We start from the raw sequence: 23,594 nt of genomic DNA on the forward strand, positions 1-23,594 counted from the left end.
CCACCTGGGTTTAGGATGTTTACATTTGGATTTCAACAGTTTACTTCGAAAATGTTGTAAATGGGAATTTTTCTTTCCCAGAACTTCACATACAGTACTCGTCTGTATATTGAATTATGTGTGTCTAGTTAGATAGAGATGATGATAGAAAAGACTCGTAGCAATCAGCAAATATTTTGAGAACTTAAGGATGATACGAAAGAGAAGAGCCACCACTGAGTTTTATGATTCACTTGGTAAAATTCTCAGTGACTTGTATGGCAGTTTTTGGTATGATACCAGCAAATACCATGTCTGCTGAAACACACCGGGTAGTTCAAAATACTGTAGATTTACTTAATATACCATGATTTGGATTGGAAATTAAAATTTGCCTGAAATATTTTTATTAAGCTCGTTAAAACAACATCTATGCCTTCAGTGCATTTGCCTTCCTGTACACCTAAGACAAATTATATACCTATATCTTTGGGAAAAGCTTTTGGCTGATGAAAATCAGTGGTCATCCCATAAACAGCCTGGCCCTGCTTCGCTCATACAACTAGTCCTAAGCAATGTGAACCTCTCTAAGGGCAGGTAAGGATCTTCTGCTTATAAAAACCACATCCAGTGAGGAACCAGAAAGCATACCAGGTGAATCAGGGCCAAAAATTGTGACCAAATGTTGAATAAAGAAATCTCAACACATATTTGCTCTGGACAGCGTACAGATACCCATAGATATGCTTTCTGAACATACCTGGAATAAACTATAATGAGATTTTTGAAAGCTGGAAAGGGATTGGAAGCCCAAAGTTCATTACATTCCATTCCTTCAAAAAATATTATCCTTCACCATCATGGTGAACATACAAATATATTTGTGAATACCACAAACTCATTCTGGACTGTTTGGTAGTTAAAGTCGCCTTAGATCTGTTTAACAAGCAAAAATTGTAAAACAGAATTCAAGAAGATGTATTTTGCCTACCCCTATACATCATTTATATTATCTCCCATTTGCAGCTCTGCTTTGCAGTCTGCTATTCCAAATTAAACAACTTGCATACTGTACCTCTGGCATACAGATACTACAATTACAGCTGACAGGCATGATTCTACTGAAAAGAGTTTCAGTTTAGAGAAAAGTTAGGGTAATATTCACATTTTCCAATTCACAGTGGTAATGGTCTCCCTGCTCGCTGTTCTTCAGTGAAATGTAAGGAATAATGCTTGAATAATCTAAACGTCCTCTACACAAAAAACCTAAAGCCGTTCTCAGAGTAGCAGGAGAATGGGAGAGCACCACCTGTTGAATGCTTTCAGTGTTTAAATACATTAGCAATTATATTTACTTTTTTAGTTTAAATTAAATTCACAGTTCTACATTCTACTCACAAGAGGCTTCCTCTCTTCCCTTCCATGCTCCCTTACCATTCGTATCTAGTGCTTTCTTTTTTTCCAGCGGGGGTGAGGAGGGGTGTGTAGCAGACATTATACTTGTGAAATAATCTGATTGATCTTTACTAGAGGTAAATTCATATAAGAATGCATCCCTGTTATGTGAATACCTTTGTATAGCAGTCAGTGACAATAGAGATACTGTTCCTCAGTGATGTGTGCATATATTCAATTTATATAACAGACTCGGTTGGAGAAATTTTTAAAAATGGTCTAATGTTCAACAAATATGCACAATATTCTGGAAGGAAGAAGTCCCTCCAAAGGTATTAATCCTTCAAATAAATGGTATTGCGCTCCTCACTGATTACACTGAACGTATGGCTGTCGGTGTTTGATACTGTATTAAGAGCTTTAATACTATTAACATACAATTAATTAGATGTCACTAATACACTATGAACAAAGAATTACAGGGGGCTGGGATTTGGTTTGGGAAGTGAAGGAATAAAAGAAATACTATACAGCCCTGAGTAATCACCAGTAAGGGGCAAATGCAAACTTACGTACACATTAGGCCTCAAGGTTACTAATAAAGTCCACAGCTCCACAGTAAGTGTCATATAGTGATATCTAAAAATATATACTCTGGATTAGGCAGCTGTGAAATTTCTGACAAGATGACTGCAGACTTTTCAATGAACTTAGTTCGTAATGGTAAATGCATGTGAAATATAAGAAAAGCATTTGTACATTAACATTAACCAATATCCATGGGGCTTCCTTTTGGTACACAGCAGTTCACATGTTTGGCCCTACAGCCTTCCCATTTATCTTCTGTCAGTCTAGAACGAACGTACTAATTTTGTGCTAACACGCTGTATTTTATTTATTAAGGTCCCGGGGGTTCGGGGGGGGTTTTATTATTATTTGGCTTTGAAAACGCTTACGAAGCTAAAATATATTTTTGAAAGTCTAGCTTTCTGTTCTCTTTTAAATTCTTACTTTTGAAACTGTGCAAATGCATTCCTAATTCTTTTTGTCTGTGTCATACTACATGCATACCATATTGCTTATCCAGTACTAGAAAATCATTAAACATTTCTAAGGACAAAAGTACATTGAATGATACTTAGCAACATAAATTAGAATAACCAAAATAATAAAATAATTAGATACAAAACAGCATAGTTGCCAACATATATTGGGGCTATTTCAGTACAGCTTGCCATTTATATATAAAGCATACATAAATGGCTATTTTTTTATCCTTTTCAACAAGACATATTTTAAAAGGATGGTTAAAAGCAGACTAGTTTACCTATTCATGTACAAAAGTACACTGGGAAAGGGAGAGGTTTACATATCATTTACCATAGCAGGATACTGTTAAAGGATAAATTCTCCCTCTAAGATGGTGGCAACTATTTTTTCCCTATAGATAAAGTGTTCACGGAAAATTTAAACATCTGATTCAATGCTAGGCATTTTCTTATACACACGTCTATTGCTACAGGAATTTAAAACCCTTGGAGTTGAGTACAAGCTATTCCTATTTGCAACGTAAGGCAAAACATGCTCTGAAATGTACATGTCATTATGGATCCGACCATCCCTGGAACAGTATGATGCTGAAGACTTTATGGATGACCTTAAATAATTATCATGTCTTCCTCTTGTTGGTAATGAATGTTTATAAAGATCAGCCGGACTTCGCCTAAGAGATAAGTGCTGGTCATCACGATAGGAGTGCAGAAAGGGATTATCATCTGAGTGAACAGGATACAGGGACTTGCTCCGTTTACTGTCCTCTAGTGCATGAGTTAAAAGTGAGGCCTTGTTGCTCAACAGTTTGCTTGAGGGAACACTAAACATGCTTGCATATGGACTACTTTGTAGAAATTTCTCTCTTTCTTTCAAGCTTATACTACGAGAAGGTCTTCCAATATCAATTTCCCTGGATTTATCAGCGATATTATCAAAAGAATGTTGCCTGCTAATCCTCAACTTATTTTTTTTATGATATTGCAGAGCATTGTTTTGTGACCAACTATGCTCATAGATTTCTTCAGGAAGTGATAAGTTCGTTGTATCCTGCAGCATCTGATCTTCTTCAATATCATAGAGGTTCCCCATCCGCAAGCATGCGTCACATTTATAGGGAGATCTGCTCGAGTAGTGTCCCGCGTAAGTGGGCAAATTGGAAAGACAGCTCCTGCAGTGGGTGGAGTTCTGTCTATATCTATCGTTCACGTCACCTAGGGAAGCATTTTTATCTTTTAAAGTGTAGTGCTTTGCATAAAGTTTATACTGGTCATTATTTGGAAGACTGTCTTCATTATGCAAGGGAGTCCTGTTAGCATGTTCTGCTTTCCTGTAGTTGTCATTGTGATCTTGATAAACATCAGGGAACTCTATAGTTTCTGGAAGGACAATGTTTTCGATGTACTGAGGTGTGTCCAAGCGGAATCCTGGCTCCTTGTCAGCATCAATCGTGTAGATTTTATCCCGTGGAGAGCTTGGTTTGGTTTTCAGATATGTCAGTTCCACTTCACTACAGTCTTTTGGGTATTTTGATGCTACTGTCCTTTTTTTAAAATTGTCCTTGGTTTTGTGGTGCTTGTTGTTGTTTTCAGGCTCCATATGGCAAGTAGCTCGGCTTGATGCCTCTGATACATCCGAATGGACAATCTCTTCAGGAAGGTATCTTTGGCTTTTCACTGAAAGCTGCCTGTTTTCATCTGACCCGTTTTCTCTCTGGGAACCTTGGCTCTGACGTACAGATTCTTGACGTAAAGATTCAACAGATTTCCTCCAAAGCTGCCTGGGTCTGGAGTTCACTTTTGCTTCTGCTGTTACTGCAACCTCTACTGTATTCGGATTGGACTCATTCAGCGTGAGAGGATGCTGACCTTGGAAAACATAGTTGTTAAGATTGTCCTTGTGTCGATTACCAGGAAGTGTCTGCAGTTCACTCATGTTGTCACCAAAAAAGTTATCCTTTGTCTGAAAGGATCTGTTATCAGAAAATATCAAGTTTCCCTTATCCATGACCATATCCATAATCAAGGAACCCCTCTGAATGAAATCAGCTGTTCTTTTTGGGGAGTTAATTCTTGAAGGATTGATATTGGTCATATTTTTCGCTGTTCGCAGTAGTTTTAACATGTTTGTTTGGGAATTGGTCAAAGTAAAGTCAGGAGACTTCTTTTTTTCTTCAATGTGTACTCCGTGAATGCAGCTGTAAATACCCTGTAATACAAGTAATATAAAACAAATTAAATCACTATGTGTCAATTTTTAACACCTCCATTCTATTTTTTTATTAACCATAAAGAACAGTTACACGTTGCTTATCTAACGACTGGAAAGATTAAAAGTTCATATCTCTTCTTTTAGCATTTCCTTACATTGATATAGGAGAATTATTTCTACCGTATCTGTTGGCACTGAAAAGGAGAAAAATTGCTAGTATTTTACAAACCAATGGTCTGTGTTGGCATCCCCTGCTTATTCTAGAAAACAAGATTAGAAGGTACCCAAAAGGTTCCCTAGTCCCATCACAAAATGTAACTAGCTTTCAGTAAGGGAAACTCTATTCTTTTAAGCCAGTGATTAAATTACCCCCCTAAAGAAGCCTGCAGGCAGGCTATCTTCTTGGAGGTTAAGGTAATCTTCACTTTCACTGAAATAAAAAGGCTTCTAGTCATGGTATTTTAGCTTTTCTGTTTCCTATCCTGGTGCCTGTGAAAAAATCCCATCTCTTTCTAAAGCCTGCATTTGAGTTCGTTTTGGGCAAAAGGCTGAAGCCTGTCTCTTAACTCTGACCTCTTCTGTCTCCCCTGTGAGCTCAACTGACGTTTCTGACCCTGTGAACTTGTAATTCTTAGAAATTTGCCTTTGAAATAAGTGCTTTTTTCCCCTGGATTGGTTAGGAGAATTTCACACGTAAAAGGCCAAAAGTATAAAGTTCAAATGTAAAATGTGGAGATTAAACTGTATATGCTTTTCTAGACAATCCCCAACAGGGAAGGGCAGAGTATTTTTAATGCAGTTCCAATACAGTCCAATTTACTCAACAGGGTAATTTCAGCACATTTTAAAGCAATTGGGCATTTTAGTATCATTTTTAATTCTCTTCAGCTATGTAAAAAATCCAGCAAAATCAACTACCTAATGAAAGTATTATGTGTTTAAAAAACCCAAAATGACAAAACCCCAACTAATTTGTCAAAAATTTAAGAACAAGCACACGCTTCCCTTATTTTATGACAAGTATCAGTTATTTGGATATGTAAATCCACTTTGGGTTTGGTAAAGTTATCATTAAAACCTGTCTGAGTGTCTAACCAAACACAAATGACACTTGCGTTTGGCCTTTTCTCACATGGTTTATTCAAGTTTGCTATCAAGAGAAGCTTATTAAAATATTCCAGTATATTTTTATTGCTTAAAATACACTTGTTGAAGAAAAACACAAAATTGGGAACTAATGTCTCTCATAAATTTACTGTTTATTTTGTTTGGATTTTTTTTGGTGTAAATTAATCCATTTTCTGTATCTGAGCAGCTCTACCATTTCTTCATCAAAATTTCCCCTAAATGTATTAGTTTTCAGCATTTGATTATTGATTATCCTGGCATATGATAATTCATACCTTAGAATATTCCAATGAAGAAAAGACTTCTCATGGAGTGCAAGTACATCCTAAACCTGTTGACTACTCTAGAGCATCACACTGATGCTCTAATATGTATTTCACATGTCCAAGTGGGAATAAAAGGAAACATAATGTTTTAGGGAGGTAGCATTTATTCTATTTGTTGCTTGATGGGGGGAAATGAAAGTAATACTGACCCTGCTGATCGAGAACAACAATCCTGGCCTATCTGAGCAGACTCCAGTGAAGCAGAATCTAAGTTTCCAGTAAAATAAGTGCTCCCAGACAAAGGTTATTAAACTGAGTGCCATGGCTGCTGCAAGCATGTAAAACACTCCTGCCATGTTGTCAATGTCCAGCTGGCTGCTCATGACTTCGTTCTTCTCGTTGTGGCAAATACCAGTCAGCCACAGGGTTTCTAACTCTTCCATTTCCCCTAGGGAGAGCAAGGAGTCAAACAGGTTAGAACGCAAAAATTACTACTCACAGTATTCGAAGTCTTTACAAGTTTAAAAATACGGCACCGTTTAATGCTTCATTTGTGGAGCATCTTAGTCCTATCTACTAAGGATTTGCAAATATAGCAGATTTCAACTCACAGCACCCTAGTTTCAGATGTCCTCAGATTTCATAAATTACGTGGGAAGCTGGCGGCTCTAGAAAGCAGCATCTGTGATTTGGGGAAAACTTTCTTCTGCTTGTTCTAACTAGTACCCCTTCTTACAGAGAGTGGAACTGGAGGGTTCCTGTCCCAGGGGATTCCCCCACCCCATCCATGAGAGCTGCGTTTGGTGCACCCTCAGACCCAGGAGGCTCCTCCTGTCCCAGTCCAATATGTGCCACCGGTGCTGCTCCAGTCTGCAGGTCCAGCTGGTAGTAAGCCCCCATTGCGTACTCCAGAGGTGCCGATGCATACACAGACCCTCACAGACAGCAATGTCGTTAGCAGTACCACATGGCACTCACAAACCCAAATAAAGATGGCCTGATCCTCCTCCTCCTGCCCAGCTGATGAGGACTGAAGTCTGCTAGTGAAACACACACACACGATCACTCGTGTGATTCACAAACACACCAGTATTCACAGACCCCTCAAACACTGCCATGGGCTATGCCTGTGCGATATCTGTGCCTGAACCCTATACGCCCCTTACCCAGGCACCAGCTTGGACCTCAGGTCTTTCCAGAAGTCCCCTAACAAATCATATCTGCCCCCACACTCATAAACAACAAATGGAAAGCAAGAACACAGCACAAACAGCTGGGAACTGAGTTTAGTAAAGAGATGGGACAGGCTGTAGCCACGAGACACAGGTCAGACAAGCATCCTGACACACAACCAGACCCTTTTATGCTCTCCCCTCTCCATTTTCCTATGCTTGTTTCTGTTCTTAAATTTTTATTGTAATTAGCAGTATCTGTCAAATACAGCTCTTCTCCTGCCTTTCTGCCTCTTTTCACTGGGTGATGCAATAACTGCAAACCCTTCCCATGTCACGTACTCTCTCCTGGTGTCCTGGACACCTCCTTCTGCTCCCCCCTGGCGTGCTGGATCACCCAGCCTTTCTTTTTCCAGCCTCCTCTGGCCTTCTGCTGCTGCCAGCACCTGCCTCCTGGGCAGCAGCAGCAGCAAAATAAACGGCATCATCACATGCGCGAAACAGAGCATTCCTGGTTCCTGGTCCTGGCTGTGCCACACCCTCACTGCCATGAAAACACTTCATTAACTTAAAGCTAAGGAAGCAGATCTGCTCTTTCCCTCTGTTGCATATTCTTAGTCTTAGAATCCACATTTCACCGATGAGATTTGGCCCCAGATGAAGGACACCATTGTTAGCAGCGGTTGCTACTGCCGACATGGACAGAGGTGTGCAAGAAACTGCAATTCTTCCTGCCAAGACTGTTTTTTATATTGCATTATATGATTAATTTTCAAATGCTTAGTGTTGTTCTTGCTGAAGCATTGCATGTGCATACATGCCTCTTTACTCTCTTGAGGATATACTCAGCTGAGTAATTTTATTATTATTTTTAAAGCCATAAATTTTGCCATTTCTAGAAAATAAAGCAGGCAATACAGAGGGACAGAAAGTACAGTATTAGCTGGCTTGGTGTGTTTCCCAGTTTAGGATATGGCTTCAATTTGGGGGAAGAATTCCCATGCTACAGATCCCTAATCCTAACCCAAGGATTAGGGAATACATTTTTAGTATTATAATTCATACATCATTGGAGTAAAGATCAGAAAAAAAACCGTCTAGAACCTATATTGACATTTCAGCTACCTTCAAGCCAGACTAGAAGATCAATGACCTGCTGTGCAAGAGCATTTTGCAGGGCATTAGAAAAGCTGCAGCCCACGGAAAATAAGGATGTGTGAGTTGGAACACAGGACTGTGATGGAGAAATTGCTTCTCATAGAATGTGAAGGAAAAATTGAAGTAGAAAGGACAAGTACCCAGGCACTTTAGCAAAGGCATTTCACAAATTTGTAAGAGAGATTATTCAGTTCCTAGTTAATTCTGAGTTTAGTTCTGTGCTTGAAGCATGAATTAAACCTCTACATCTGAAAAAGGCAGTGTATCTTCTCCCAGATTACAGTGCTCAATCTTCAAAATACCTAAGAGCATCCCTAAAGAAGAAAGTCAATCTTAATGAATCTTTAAAAGTCTTCTAATCCAGGACATTGGGACAATAAATTATTAATTGTAACAGTATAGATATTGCACACTGTCGCTACATAGATAATTGGGGTTCATTATTGCATTTCCATATCTTCTTGGATTTCTTTTGTGCTGCTAAACCTCAGTGGACTGTTCCCCTCGTCTCTCTTTCAAGTCCTCCCCAAGGCCTATGAGTAAAGCTCACAGAGGCGATAGAAAAGAACCCAAGTCCAAAGAGAGTGCAATGTTTCTGGTTTGTGCATTAGTAGCCGAAGCTCTGACAATCAGCCCTCATTACATCCCACAGGAAAATTCACATCTCCCAAGACTGTCAAACATCAACTTGATTTGACTGCTGTGCCCTTTTACAATTCATAACAAAATTCACAAAGGAATTTAAACCTGTTTTTTATTTCTGTTTCCTCTGCGTTTCTTTCCCTTTGGCATGTACATCTAAAGTAACTATTGATAATCCACTAACCTTTCCAAAACCGTCACTACAGAAACCAACCAAGCTTGTTTTGAGTCAAGATAAATGACAGTACCCTGGCAAGCTGCGAAAAACAAAGCATCCCAGAGTCTCTCAGATCCCGCTGTTGCAATATCCCTCCCATTGTATCTGACAATGACAGAAATCACTGTTAATTAATACCCAAAAGTAATCCACAATTCTATAGATTGCAAAGCACTGTGAATCATTGGACTGTCATATTTACGAAATATTATCTGGGAATGGACTGCGGTAAAGGAGAAAAGACGGGTCCTTGTCATAGGTGACTCCCTGCTGAAGGGAGCGGAAGGCCCAATATGCAGGCTGGACCCGGTACATAGGGAGGTCTGCTGCCCCCCTGGAGCCCACGTCAAGGACGGGAAGAGGATGCTTCCTTCCCTGGTACGGCCCTCAGACTCCTACCCACTTTTGCTCTTTCAGGTAGGCAGCGACGAGGTAACAAGAAGTTGTCCAAGGGCAATGAAGAAAGATTTCAAGACCCTGGGATGCCTGGTCAAGGGATCGGGAGCACAAGTTGTGTTCTCATCTATCCCCCCAGTTGCAGGGAATGACAAGGGGGTAAGTAGGAGGAGCCAGCAGATCAATGCCTGGCTTCGAGCCTGGTGCTGCCGGCAGGACTTTGGGTACTTTGATCATGGCCTGATCTACAAAACACCTGGCCTGCTGGTAACAGGCGGGAATACCTTGACTTCCAGGGGAAAAAGGGTTCTAGTACAAGAGTTATCAGGGCTCATTAACAGGGCTTCAAACTAGATTTGAAGTGGGATGGGGATGGTACTGGGCTTGATGGTGAGGTGCCAGAGCGTAGTTGCTCAGCGCTCGTGGGCCAGCGTGCCAGTATTTCTGAAAGCCAGAAGGCACACCACATCTCAAGGGTCAAAACTACACACACGACTCCCTCTCTGAAATGCTTATACACCAATGCACGCAGCATGGGGAATAAGCAGGAAGAGCTGGAGATCTGTGTGCGGTTGCAGGGCCACGATCTCATTGCAATTACTGAGACATGGTGGGACAGCTCGCATGACTGGAATGCTGTCATGGATGGCTATGTCGTTTTCAGGAAAGAGAGACCAGCAAGGCGTGGTGGTGGAATTGCACTCTATGTGAGAGAGCATTTGGAATGCATCGAGCTCTCACTAGGGGTGGATGAAGAGAGGGTCGAGAGCTTATGGATAAGGATTAAGGGGCAGGCAAATATGAGGGACACTGTTGTGGGTGCTTATTACAGGCCACCTGATCAGGATGGGGAAGCTGATGAGGGTTTCTACAGACAGCTGAAGGTAGCCTTGCAATCGCAGGCCTTGGTTCTCATGGGGGACTTCAATCACCCCGATATGTGCTGGGAAGACCACACAGCCAGGCACGCACAGTCCAGGAGGCTCCTCCAGTGCATTGATGACAACTTTTTGACGCAGGTGGTACAGGAGCCAACAAGGAGAGGAGCACTCCTGGACCTGGTACTGACAAACACAGAGGGACTGGTGGAGGACATTAAGGTTGGGGGCACCCTAGGTTGTAGTGATCATGAAATGATAGAGTTCAGGATCATGGGTACTACGCACAAAACATCAAGAAGTAAAATTACAACCTTGGATTTCAGAAGGGCTAACTTCGACCTCTTCAAGAAACTGCCTGGACAGATCCCGTGGGCCAGGGCTCGGGAAGGCAAAGGGGCTCAAGAAAGCTGGTTGGTATTCAAAGACCACTTCCTCCAAGCTCAGGATCGGCACATCCCTAAGAGAAAGAAATCGGCCAAGGGACGCAGGAGACCTGCATGGTTGAGCAGGGAGCTTCTGAAAAAGCTCAAGTGGAAGAAGGAAGTTTACAATAAGTGGAAGAAGGGACTGACCCCTTGAGAGGATTACAAGAATGCTGCCAGAGCGTGCAGGGATGAAACAAGGAAAGCCAAGGCCGCCTTGGAATTAAACCTGGCTAGGGATGTCAAGCTCAGCAGGAAGGGCTTCTACAAGTATATTGGAAGCAAAAGGAAGACCAGAGAAGTTGTGGGCCCACTGTTGAATGAAACAGGAGCCATGGTGATGGAGGATGCGGAGGAGGCGGAGTTACTGAATGCCTTCTTTGCTTTGGTCTTTACTGCTCGGCCCAGCCCTCAGGAGTCCCAGGCATTGGGGGAAGTAATGGGGAAAGAAGACGACTTCCCTTGGGTTGAGGAGGATCGAGTGAGGGATCAATTAGATATTCACAAGTCCATGGGCCCTGATGGGATGCACCTGAGAGTGCCGAGGGAGCTGGCGGAAGTCATTGCTGGGCCGCTCTCCATCATCTTTGAAAGGTCCCGGAGAACAGGCGAGGTGCCTGAGGACTGGAGGAAAGCCAATGTCACTCCAGTCTTCAAGAAGGGCAAGAAGGAGGAGCCGGGGAACTACAGGCCAGTCAGCCTCACCTCCATCCCTGGAAAGATGATGGGACAGCTCGTTCTGGGCGTCATCTCAAGGCATGTGGAGGAAAAGAAAGCTATCAGAAGTACTCAACATGGATTCACCAAGGGGAAATCATGTCTGACTAATCTGATAGCCTTCTATGATGGCATGACTGGATGGATAGATGAGGAGAGGGCGGTGGATGTGGTCTACCTTGACTTAAGCAAGGCGTTCAACACGGTCTCCCACAGCATCCTCATAGGGAAGCTTAGGAAGAGCGGGCTTGATGAATGGACAAGTAAGGTGGATAGATAACTGGTTGAAAAACAGAGCTCAGAGGGTAGTGATTAGGGGCACAGAGTCTAGTTGGAGGTCAGTGACGAGTGGTGTTCCCCAGGGGTCAGTACTGGTCCTCTTCAATATATTCATCAATGACCTGGACAAGGGGATAGAGTGCAGCCTCAGCAAGTTTGCCGATGACACAAAGCTGGGGGTGTGGCTGACACACTGGAAGGCTGTGCCACCATACAGAGAGACCTGGACAGGTTGGAGATCAGGGCAAAGAGGAACCTTATGAAATTCAACAAGGGCAAGTGCAGGGTGCTGCACCTGGGGAGGAATAACCCCAGGCACCAGTAGAGGTTGGGGGCTGACCTGCTGGAGAGCAGCTCAGTTGAAAGGGACCTGGGAGTCCTGGTGGACAACAGGATGACCATGAGCCAGCAATGTGCCCTTGTGGCCAAAAAGGCCAATGGCATCCTGGGGTGCATCAAGAAGAGTGTGGCCAGCAGGTCGAGGGAGGTCATCCTCCCCCTCTCCTCTGCCTTGGTGAGGCCACCCCTGGAGTACTGTGTCCAGTTCTGGGCTCCCTGGTTCACGAAGGACAGGGAACTGCTGGAGAGGGTGCAGCAGAGAGCTACCAAGATGATTAGGGGATTCAAACACCTCTCTGATGAAGAAAGGCTGAGGGATATGGGTCTCTTCAGTCTGCAAAAAAGATGGCAGAAGGGGGATCTTATCAACACTTATAAATACTTAAAGGGTGGGTGTCAGGAGGATGGGCCCAGGCTCTTTTCAGTGGTGCCAGGGGACAGGACAAGAGGGTAACAGGCACAAACTTGAGCATAGGAGGTTCCACCTAAACATGAGGAGGAACTTCTTTCCTTTGAGGGTGGCAGAGCCCTGGCACAGGCTGCCCAGAGAGGTGGTGGAGTCTCCGTCTCTGGAGACATTCAAACCCACCTGGACGCGTTCCTGTGCAGCCTGCTCTGGGTGACCCTGCTCTGGCAGGGGGGTTGGACTAGGTGATCTCCAGAGGTCCTTTCCAACCCTACGGTTCTATGATTCTATGGACAGATTAGGCTGGTAATTCTGGTCTACATATATAAATCGGTTACCATTTACAGAATATATTTATAATCTGTGTATACACACAGAAACACAGACAAAACAGTTACTAATTTAACTGCAATAACACAATAACTGCATAGCTGACCCTGTAAAACTGGCAAAAAATGTCCAATTTATTTATTGCTCTTCCTGCCCTTGGGTAAAATTACATTTTACCCCAGCTATTTACAGAAGGCATAACATTTTTATTACAAAATCCTCAAGTATGAAGAATTTTTTAACTGGGGTGCTGATTCCTTACTTATAAAAATCAGCCACTTCCAAACTTGGCCTGGAGTTGGAATTCAAACCATTGAACTTTCAGGCTAGTTAAACTTTGCTTCAGAAAAAAATATTTAAAAGTTTCAGGTCTGTTTGGAGGAATATTGTTGTCTTTCAAATCCTTTTGGCTGGTCTAACTCATGAGGTGAATGTGTAGGGTGATGACACCTATAGCAATATAGTAGTTTTAGCACTTGAAAGGCCAGAAAATTGTAATTATTAGGCATTGGAGGGTTCAGTCATCTCAATGTGTGCATAATTCTAATTGGCAAGTAAGAGCTCCAAATCATTCATAACAAAGACTTTGGAAATCTAAGTCAGCGACCTCAATATATACAAATGCCAGGCCTCAATGAACCAAGTGTTAATGGAGTTCAAGTCTGCATCTAATAGGGGGGTCTCAAGTAACTTATAAATATTAATCAGACTTATTTTAAGGCTTTTTGTTTTCAATTCAAGCACTTACTATAAGTAATGTAATGCCACAATCATTTTCTACATCCGTCCATGTGTGGACGAGATTAACAATTAAATGAATAGTTCTAGACTTCAGCAACAAAGTACATAACAACACTAGCACAAGACTAGAAAATTAACAGTCCCAACATATTTCATCAAAAAAAATAGTGTTTCTTTTCTGTTTAATATGTTCACAGTATATTTAACCTGCAAAACTCACAAATAACTGCATGGTGCCTTCAGTAAAATGTTTTAAAATTTCTATAGTGCTGTATCATAAAAAGTCTGCCTCATTTATAGTGTAAGAATCAGTAAAAGCAAGTATTTTAAAGATCCATATTTCAAGCAGTGTTGAGCCTCTAAAATATTCACTTAAAGCACAGTATAGTCTTCTCTAATAACTTGCAGAATTCTCTCTCTCTCAGTGGTAATTCAAGACTATTTATAATGTTTTTAGGTTACAGTGCAAACAGTACTCCCATCCCTTTGTGTTTCTGTTGGGTTTGTTCCCGTGGCTATGGTGCTCTCTGCTCTGACTGCCATTTGCACAGCATGTCCCGCTTGGCCATTCTGACTCTGAATATCACACAAATACCTTCATTTCTTCATTTTGCACAACACCTCCAGCATATTTGACACTTTACCATGCTGGGAAGGAGTGATAAACTGTCCAGTGTGCCCTCTGACAAATTTTTCACAATAAAAACATCATTATCCAGACACAGAAAAGATACAGATCAAAGGGCAGCATTACACCCTTTTCCTCATCCTAGCCCTTAGCAGTTTTTGCAGGCTGTGGTAAGCGTCATCTATCCCTGACACCATCCTCTTGGAGCTGAAAAACATGCTGTCCTTTTGCAATCTCTGTCATTGTCTCTCTTGGAGATGTGTCAGCTCTCAGGGGTTCTTTTAGGGGAGGTTACTGGTATCCCCAGATTCCCTTCATTTCCTAGGCCCAGCACCTTGTAAGCATCTGGCATCTTCCCTTGGTTCTCAGCTTTGCTCATTACACCACCTTCCGGAAAGAACAACGGGCAAGCCATGAGATATGGACTGTTAGAGCTGTCTAACTTATGGGTCATTTCACTGATGTGCTTTTGTTTTCTGTGGGTTTTTTTCCTCTACATCTGCACATGCATCCAGGAAGATGCACACACACTAAAAATGACGTTACTTATATAAAAGGGAAACCCCAAACCCATACAGTCCATCATTCTCTACATGTACTTACAGAAAAGCAGTAGGGCGTAAGATTTTTTTTTTCAGAGGGAGTAACAATACTTGTCTGATGCCTTCCTCATGATTAGTAAAAATAAATAAAATCTTTCATTATCACCCAAGTATGTCCCTAGTTACAAACTTGCCAGAAATAAACAAGCACAAAGTTTTATAATTACATCCAAAAAGAGAACAAACAGACTAGGATAACCTTCTTTGCTGCTTATTTAAAAAGTAAATAATAAAATCAACTTGCTGCTCCATTCCAGGAAAGAAAGCAAGACCTCTGAGGCTTGAGTGGCATCTGAGCACCTTCTCCCCCTCTCCCTGAGGATACAAATGTGGAAAAAAGGGACAGAGACGGAGAATCTAACTCTGAATGCTCCTGATGGCAAAACTGAGAGCGCACAACACGAGTCAGTAAGGAACAAGCACCAGAATTGCTGCATGCCTGGGAGTGCCAGCCAGGGCAGCTCCATCCTGGTACAAAAACACCCCAAAAAATCAAAGAAAGTCCATGATTTACCTCCTTTGATCTTCACTCCTGGGAAGTCAGCCAAGCCTGGGCTGGGTTTCAGCGTGACTTGGGAAAACAGGCAGATTAAGCACAGACTATGACAGTCCAAAACAGCAGTCAGAAGTCCAGGACGCGGTTTGCTTTTAAAAGGTGTGCTGCATTCAGCCACCCCCGCAGGAAACACCACCAGCAGAGGTTTGGACAGTGTGTTTGATGGAGGGAAATCGAAGAAATAATAACAGTGATGTGACTTTGGAATTAGCTCTACACATGACAGATGCTTCTCAAGAAGCCATTAAATAAAAGTTAGGGGAGGGAAGAACAAGCAGCAACATATAAACAGTGATTACAGTCAAAGCATTGACCAAGTGCAAAAGGAAACAGAAATGGTCCTTGGGAAGAATCTACTATTTACTTCTGTTTCACATATCTACATTCTCTCCAAGAACAGTTATCGTATCAGATGAGTAATTACATTAATTTTACAAGATCTGCAATTGGAAAATCGACTTTTTAGTTTTGATTCCCTTATTATCCTCCAGATGATCAAAGTAAATTGCTAAATAATTTGTTTTAATGTTTCTATCAGCACTAAAGTCTATAATTCACTGAGTTCTTATTTTTCTTCTTTAAAAGACAGGTGTTTTTCTGCCCTACTTTAACCATGTAGGTTAAAGCCATAGATTTCTGCCTGTAATCACTGATGGTTCACAGGCTGCCTCAACTGCTTCCTTAGGTACTCTGGAGGAGTATTTTCATCAAGTTCTTGCCTTAATTTTAACCTATTTAATTATTCTCACACACAAAGGGAGAAGAAATCTATTTTATATGTCCCTTCTGGATCCAGAAAAAGATTTTTAACACTTCACATGCTGTTGGCAAATGACAGTTTCAGGGTGGTTCAGAGTGCCAGCCTGTCCCTTCACCTCATCGCAAACCAAAACCTGGCATGGAGGCACCAACAGAACATAAAAGAAACAGCAAACCTAACACAAGCTGAGGAAAAAAATAATCTAATGGCGGTTTCTCTGGCAGTGGCAGTTCTAAAATGGCCTACTGCTCTCTTGAGCATGGGTGAGAGACTGGGTTCCCGCAGTGAGATCCATTGCCCAAAGGCACCACAACCACCAGAGCTGTGGATCCCCAGTGCCGGACACGAATGCCAGTCCTGCAGCAGGCGTAGCAGGCAACTAACTGCAACTGCATGGAAAGTCACCTTCCTCTGACTCCAAAAAACATTGCCTCGCATGAATGAGATTTTTCTGGAAAAATAAATTCCCTGCTACATTGTGTTGCTTCACACACTGCAACCATCCCTATCTAAATGTAGTCTGCGTATTCTGCAGGAGCGTGCCTAGGGCAAGAAAGAAAAGGATGCTCTGTCCAAGGAAAGGATGCTCTGTCTAAGCGGAGCTGCAGCCTGATGTCTTTGTTGTTTCACTGGTTGAGTATAACAGACCTCTAGTGTCAGCACATCCCCAAGGTGCAGGGCAGGAGGAGGCCACGCCGGCAGGAGATCACAGTGCATGAGACAGAGCAGAAGGTGCAAAAAGAAGCAGGCTGGTATTGACGGTATAAGGGTGGTGACTCTTGCGCAAAGCGCTAACCTGAGGTTCAGCCTGAGGAGCCAGCATCCAAGTAAAGGAAACTGACATATAACTGTTATAGATCTTGAATAAAAGGGTTAAATATATACTTCCACACTGGTCAGATGTAGGGCATCATCTTCAAAAGACTGTGGCGGCACTAGCAGAATCATCCGTTTATTCAGACTGGACAAAAGGCAGTTTTCAAATTTAGAGGCAGACTGTTTCACACTTACTCTGGTGAGAACTCCCACTAAGTGATGGAGGAGGAAGGTAGCACCCCATCACTTGGAGACCCTAACGTAAAAGGGTCTTTACCCTGAGTAGAGGAGTCAGAAGCCAAATGGGTTGATGTGTATTTGGCTCAATAAGCTCATCAATTTCAATTTGACCTAGTTATACGACCCATACAGCACGTTTCATAAAAGAGATTATATAAAAGCACAGCAACTTTTTGAATTCAGTCTGGATCCCGCAAAACAATCTCTCTTAGTCTCATTTTCTGAGATCCCCCAAAACAATCTCTCTTAGTCTCATTTTCTGAGTTATTTCCCCCTGTAAAAATAGCAAGAGGAACACAGATGACTGACAGCAGTAAACTTATTGTGAGCTAATGACTGCACTCTGCATGCCCCCATTAGTTAGGGATGAATTAACGGAACTGCTAAGCACGACTTTCAATATTGCAGTCCCTCTAACTCTTGTTCAGCTACACAAACACCCTCCTCCTATACACTCACACTCTCCAGTCACATTTGTTCCACCCACTGCTTAAGGAGGACACTAAATATATAAACAGAAAATCACTGGGATTGGGGGTGTATTCTGCCTGAGCAGCACGCACTGAAAATATGTCCTTATAATCACATACGTATTTCCTTGGTCTTTAACAGCCTGTGTGAGTCACACTGCTACACTTCCTTATAATCTAGACAGTGATTTGGAAGGCTTATGCTAAAATATGAAAAAAATAGCGAAGAGCTTTCCTCTTCCAGATGTAAGGGGGCAAATCTTATTTCCACAGTTACCTATTACCCCTAAGGAGTGAGAAGCAATTATCCACCCAGGAGAATAATTCTTAGCGCACTAAGCCATCCTAAAAGCACATAAAGATTAACCAGAACTGGAAGTTATTAGGAAGTGGATAACAGACTCTGTGGAAACTCAAACCAAAACCAGTTTTCTTCTTTATATCTCTGTATCTCTAATTGCTCCACAGGTTGCAGCCTTAAGGGTTAAGGGATTAATCCAGCTAGACCATCTGCCCCTCTTTTCCTGAAGATCTCTTCCCAGACCTTCCTTTGAACTGAGCCCATAACCTGCAGGTAGCGCAGTAGGTTACAAATACCTCACACGCCGTAGATGCTTGACCTGGCCAGCTGGCTGGTATCCTCCCACTCCTCCCCATACTTGCCCTCTTTACCCAGCATTTTTCTGTTCCCTGTTTCCTTCCATTTCTGCTGTCATGCATCTTTTATCCCCCTATTTCTGCTGCATCCCCCACAGCTAAAGGCCCCTTGCTGTCTTTCTCTCCATCCCATGCAGACTCTGAAGCCCTCTTACTCTCTTAATCCCAAAGCAGCTTTGTCATTTGCAGTTCAATAATCTCATTTGCTTACAAATGAAAAAAAAAATGGAAAAAAAAAAAGACAAACTAAAAATAGAAAGACGGAGAGAAAGAGAAAGAAAAATAAGTTCTCCTCACCTACTAGGTACCAGTGATTCTCTTCCAAATCCCCAAGACATGATGCTACAGGTTTCAGAAGCAATATCTTTCAAACTACTTTGCAGGATATTTTTAGCAAAGTACCATTCTGCTTTAAATGGCACCATGGAGCCCAAGCCAGAGGAATATCAGCAATACCTGGGCCTTCAGGCAGCTGGCCAAAAGTTCCTACCATTGAAGGCTGTAGGAACATGGGTGCCTTCACAAATGTCGCAGTCCAGCAGTTACAGACTTGCTAAATTACACAGGCTGTGTGCCTGAGCCTTTGCTGCATTTATCAAACGGCAAGCCAGCACAAAAAAGCAGTTGACAGCTGCTAGGGTAACATGCTGGATTCTGGGTAGGTCAGCCTGCCCAGCTGCTCTTTACAGAGGTTTATAGAAGAAATCAAAGCACATATCATGCGATTCTTCAGTGCACAACATTTCTGTTCTGACACTTTCCTGTGGCTGTGGGCGGAAGATCCAAACAAAATGATGGTGCTGCTTCTTAGCAGCCATATCATTTGAGTTGCTTTTGAACTCCTGGGTGCTTCTATTTCTCCACAGAAGATTGAGAAATAGTCTTCTATGTCTCAGTAGAAATATATTTATTTCTCTGTTAAAAAACAATGAAAGTTTTGTCTCGTGACCACAGCAAGCCAAATAAAATCACAACTCCCACTGTGCTTTAGAGAATTACACTGATCATCAGCTGTTTTAAACAAAACTGCAGATGCTAATCATCAACTGGAAGCTTTTGCAGATAATGAGATGTGATGTACAGAGCCAGAAATTCACTAGTAATACACTTCACTCGTATCCTTTTATATAAGAAAAAGCAACTCCTAACATTTTATATTAAAAAGACTCAGTGTTCCAAAGCAATGAATCTTATACCAACCTGCATATTTATCTCAACTTCCTGTGAACTGGGCTATGTATATGAACCTGCACAGACCAAGTGATAAAACATTTTGGGGATAATTTGATTTTTGAGACAACTAAGTAGCTATTCTTCAAGTTCCTCGGCAACTCCTCCCCATCTTCCTTCCCCTTGTCTCTTTTCCTCTTTGTTATATTAACAAATTGGGCATCTTGTAGCCTGCATCCTTCCACTGAGACTTCAGAATCGCTTTCACACTATAATTGTTAATTGTCAGTATGATTTGTCCACCCAGTAGAACTATCCTCATGTAGATACATATAAACCACCCACTCTAAGCTTAAAGTTACCCCTAACACAAACCTACATCCCTCTGTATTTAATTTTCTTCCCAGTGCCAACAAGATAAAAAAGAGGGTTCAAAGACATTGACTTTAACGCAGAAAAAGCACCGTGCTTTGGAAAGTATGAAAAGATGCTCCTACATTAACAAGTCATTAATGCTTCAGTTGGATGTTTTATATCAGCAAGGAAGAGGGAAAAGGTTCTCATCCACTTTGTAAAAATTTCATTTCAATGTGTAAGTGAACTAACTGCCTTGGATAGGAGAATAATATAGAAGGAGCAAGGAACAAATATCAAATGAGAAAAATCACAGCAGAAGGACACAATCAGAGGAAATTGAAAGCTTTAAAACACATTTCAAAAGGCTATCTCAGTACTGAGTAAAAGACAGATGAGCTCATGTTTTTTTGTAGGTGCAATCAGATAGTTTTAAACAAATTACTTGGTCTTACCCAAATATCTAGTATCATCCAAAGGTTCTCTCTTCTTATTAACATAACATTCACATCAAGAAATTGTGTTTGTTCAACTCATTAGGATTTTTTTTCTTATAGTTAGGAAACTCATTAGATTTATAATCATTCACTGAAATTATTCCATAATGTGATGAATGTTCTATTACATATACTGAATAATAATTCAATACTACTAGGCACTTTGCTGTTTTATAGTCTTAATCTTAGAGAAAAATAAATTCTCTAGAAGCTATACATATGAATGAAGTATTTCTGCCTTCATTTGTGTTTGCCTATTTACTTAAACAACCTCATTCAGCCTCCACTGAGGCTTTCCCAGGAGTATCATCTTCAGATGAAACTTTCCCCCCAACCATACTTGCTTTTAGTCTAGATAACTTCAAAGAGATTTTTAGTGATACAGCAAAGTGGTGTTGGTCTGAACTCTGGTTTCATCCCTTATAATTCACCAAAACACAGTTCTGTAAATTCATAGCTAAACTCATTGAACTACTGAAGTTAGATGCAGATTACAAAATCAGGTCATGCTAGTTCCAGGCAACCGCTCTTTACATTTCATTTCTTGGTGTTTTGTTCCAGCTCACCAGCAACATACTTTATAAATCAGTAGAAGAAAGTTCAACCTCAGTACCATTAAGGGGGTTTGGGTTGGTGGTTTTTTTTTCTTTTTTTTCTTTTTCTTTTTTTCCCCTGTTTGTTTGTTTGTTTTCCTGAAAATGATCATCTAGACCTATGAGACAATGAAGTGAGACAAGGTAGCAAACATTTCTGGGACTAAAGGAAACTCGCCTACAATAATTCCTACACATCATGTATGTCCAACTGCTATTCTCTTTAATAGTGCCCACATCAATTTCTGAACAAATTTAGGGATCCTTTACAAGAGAAAATGAACCTTTTAGCATTCATGGGTTGTTCAGAGTACCTTCTAAAGGTATTGAAAAATACCACTGAAAAAATGACAAACACATTCACAATCCCCATGGTTTGCCCAATCAAACTTTTACTTATCTTCTGAAGTAATATCTGAGCAAGATGAACATGGGAGCTGACAGTTCATGACAAGGTTTCATTCACCTGAGTGCCATCTGTATCTATTGCACTTCTATAAATTATTCATATGGAAGTTTTAATACCGAGTTTTGTAGACATTTCATTTGTATTATTTTTGGCTAATGGGTTAAACCCACTAAAAATGGGTTAAAAATATAAGCATTCACGTGCCACGTAAATCCACAGTTCAAAGTGTAAATATGTGATAAGATTTTTTTCCTCTTTCCTCCCATCCATTTTGTTTTCTCCCTGATATTCAGAAACAAAGTGATGCATAAAACACAGTACCTTTGGTATTTTGACGAGCTTTTTCTTGAATAGCTTCAAATACTTTCCCTTCTCTTTAGTTTATTTTCTTTCTCTGTGATTTCATTTCTTTTTGTTGGATAAGAAGTATCAAAAAGGATGAAAGAGTAAGCATGAAGAAATGCTTGGTGAAAGAATGAAAACTTCAGTGATACTCTGGCAACATCAGGAGGGGTTAGCCCACAACTGAGAAAGACACCTCAGATCCTCCTTCAGGCTACAGAAGCATTTTCTTCCTTAGTATGGGACAAATAATTCAACTTCTCTGATTCTACTTCCCCATCTAAAAATGGGTCAGAATTACAGCAGGAATATGTAATTACTTGAAACCTAGCTATTATGGGTCATATAGTCACTCCTTAGCAGAGGTAAGCGATGTTTCTTCCATAAGCCTCTCTAAATCCAGCAGATCAATGATGATGACACTAGTATCTCTATACGTACAGCAGACAAAATGCATCAGTCATGATGATTACATCTCTTCCAGTCGTTTAGTATTATAATAGGAATGTAATCCATGTGCTGGAGCTGGAAGACTAACACACTCACTGTCTCCAGTATGAAAATTAATGTCTTGCTCTTCATGGAACAGGAGGCCACTATGCTAAGGTCCTGCACTTTGCCATTCAAACTGTCACATTATAAAGAAATTTGCCATTCTCTGTCTCAATGGCATGCTATTGGTGATCTTAAGCGCATATTTATTCTTCAATAAAGCCCTCCTTTTCACTGTCAGAGAAATGCAAAATTAATACATGCATCTATGTAATAAAAAATATCACAATGATTATGTAACACACACCATATTCCCACCTGATGGAGGATTTTAGTCAGTCATAACACAGAAATTTTTTAAACCATATTTTTATTTGCATGCACATGTGAAAGGCTTGAAGTTTCACTGTGGCAAAGAAACATTTCTACAATTAAAATGCAGTTCAAGCCCTATGTGGAGAGCAAGTCATTATTACTGTCTACTAATATATCAAAGATGTGCAGTAAGTTTTCTTCTTCAGCAGGACAAAAGTGCCAAGAGGACTTAAAATTCTTCTGGTTTTGTGTTAGAATGAAAAATAGCAGTTTGAAATCCAATAAAACTAGTCACCCTACTTCAATATTGTAAACATTCTTTTACCAGAAGTTTAAAGTAATCCACCTTAGATTAGGGATCACTCGCACCAGTTCAGACCTGAGCGAAACACTTTAAATAGCCAAACAGTCACGCTGAAAGTTAATTCATCTACCAAGTAAAAACTCCTCAGGAATTGCTCAAAGGCAAAAATAAAAGAAGAAAATAAATAAGTTTAGAAATGCGCTCTAACATTGAGGCCAGCATTACTTCGTGATGTATATCAAAACACTTTCTGAAAATAGATGCAAACGTCCTTGGTGGTGAGGTGAGTTAGAACAGAGTGGAAGAGAATTCCTGTCTCAGCATCGAGAAATAACGTTACTCATTTGTTTTGCATTTGTTTGGGTTTTTTAAAGACTATAAGAGAACAGTAGTGAAAGGCTCAGAGCTACTAAAACTGCATTGACTGTGCATGCCTAGAGAAAGAAAAGAGAGGAAAAAGGTTGGTCCCTACCATCTCCAACGAACTGAAGGAGGGCTAGGTCAATTTGTCTCTTCCAAGGTGATCCTTTCTGAAGTGCTATTCCATAGCCCGTAGTGGCAAAGATGTATCCACTCCCAATTGTGACAAGTTTGCAGCCTTCGTCTCTTCCAGCCTTATAATTCAGCACCGCTGCATCATAGATGAAAGCATCCAACTTC

The 23,594-nt window shown here is 41.1% G+C and overlaps 1 protein-coding gene across 3 annotated transcripts in view; it reads right to left on the reverse strand.

Moving 5' to 3' along the window:
- The window catches only part of GRIN2A (glutamate ionotropic receptor NMDA type subunit 2A), a 194,616-nt gene that overhangs the window by 7,831 nt on the left and 163,191 nt on the right, over nucleotides 1-23,594 (reverse strand). The window contains exons 12-14 of one of the 3 annotated variants that reach the window (XR_010072193.1): nucleotides 23,407-23,594; nucleotides 6,239-6,477; nucleotides 1,378-4,632 (exon numbers count right to left, since the gene is read on the reverse strand). Coding sequence is in view for 2 of the 3 variants with exons in the window: in XM_063343388.1 (XP_063199458.1) it covers nucleotides 2,972-4,632; nucleotides 6,239-6,477; nucleotides 23,407-23,594 (2,088 nt within the window). In the remaining variant the exon portion in view is untranslated. The remainder of the gene's footprint in view (nucleotides 1-1,377; nucleotides 4,633-6,238; nucleotides 6,478-23,406) is intronic. The other 2 variants (XM_063343389.1, XM_063343388.1) reach the window with 2 other exon arrangements.

The sequence above is a fragment of the Chroicocephalus ridibundus genome, chromosome 8 (genome assembly GCF_963924245.1).
Source record: "Chroicocephalus ridibundus chromosome 8, bChrRid1.1, whole genome shotgun sequence".
NCBI classification, from domain to species: domain Eukaryota; kingdom Metazoa; phylum Chordata; class Aves; order Charadriiformes; family Laridae; genus Chroicocephalus; species Chroicocephalus ridibundus.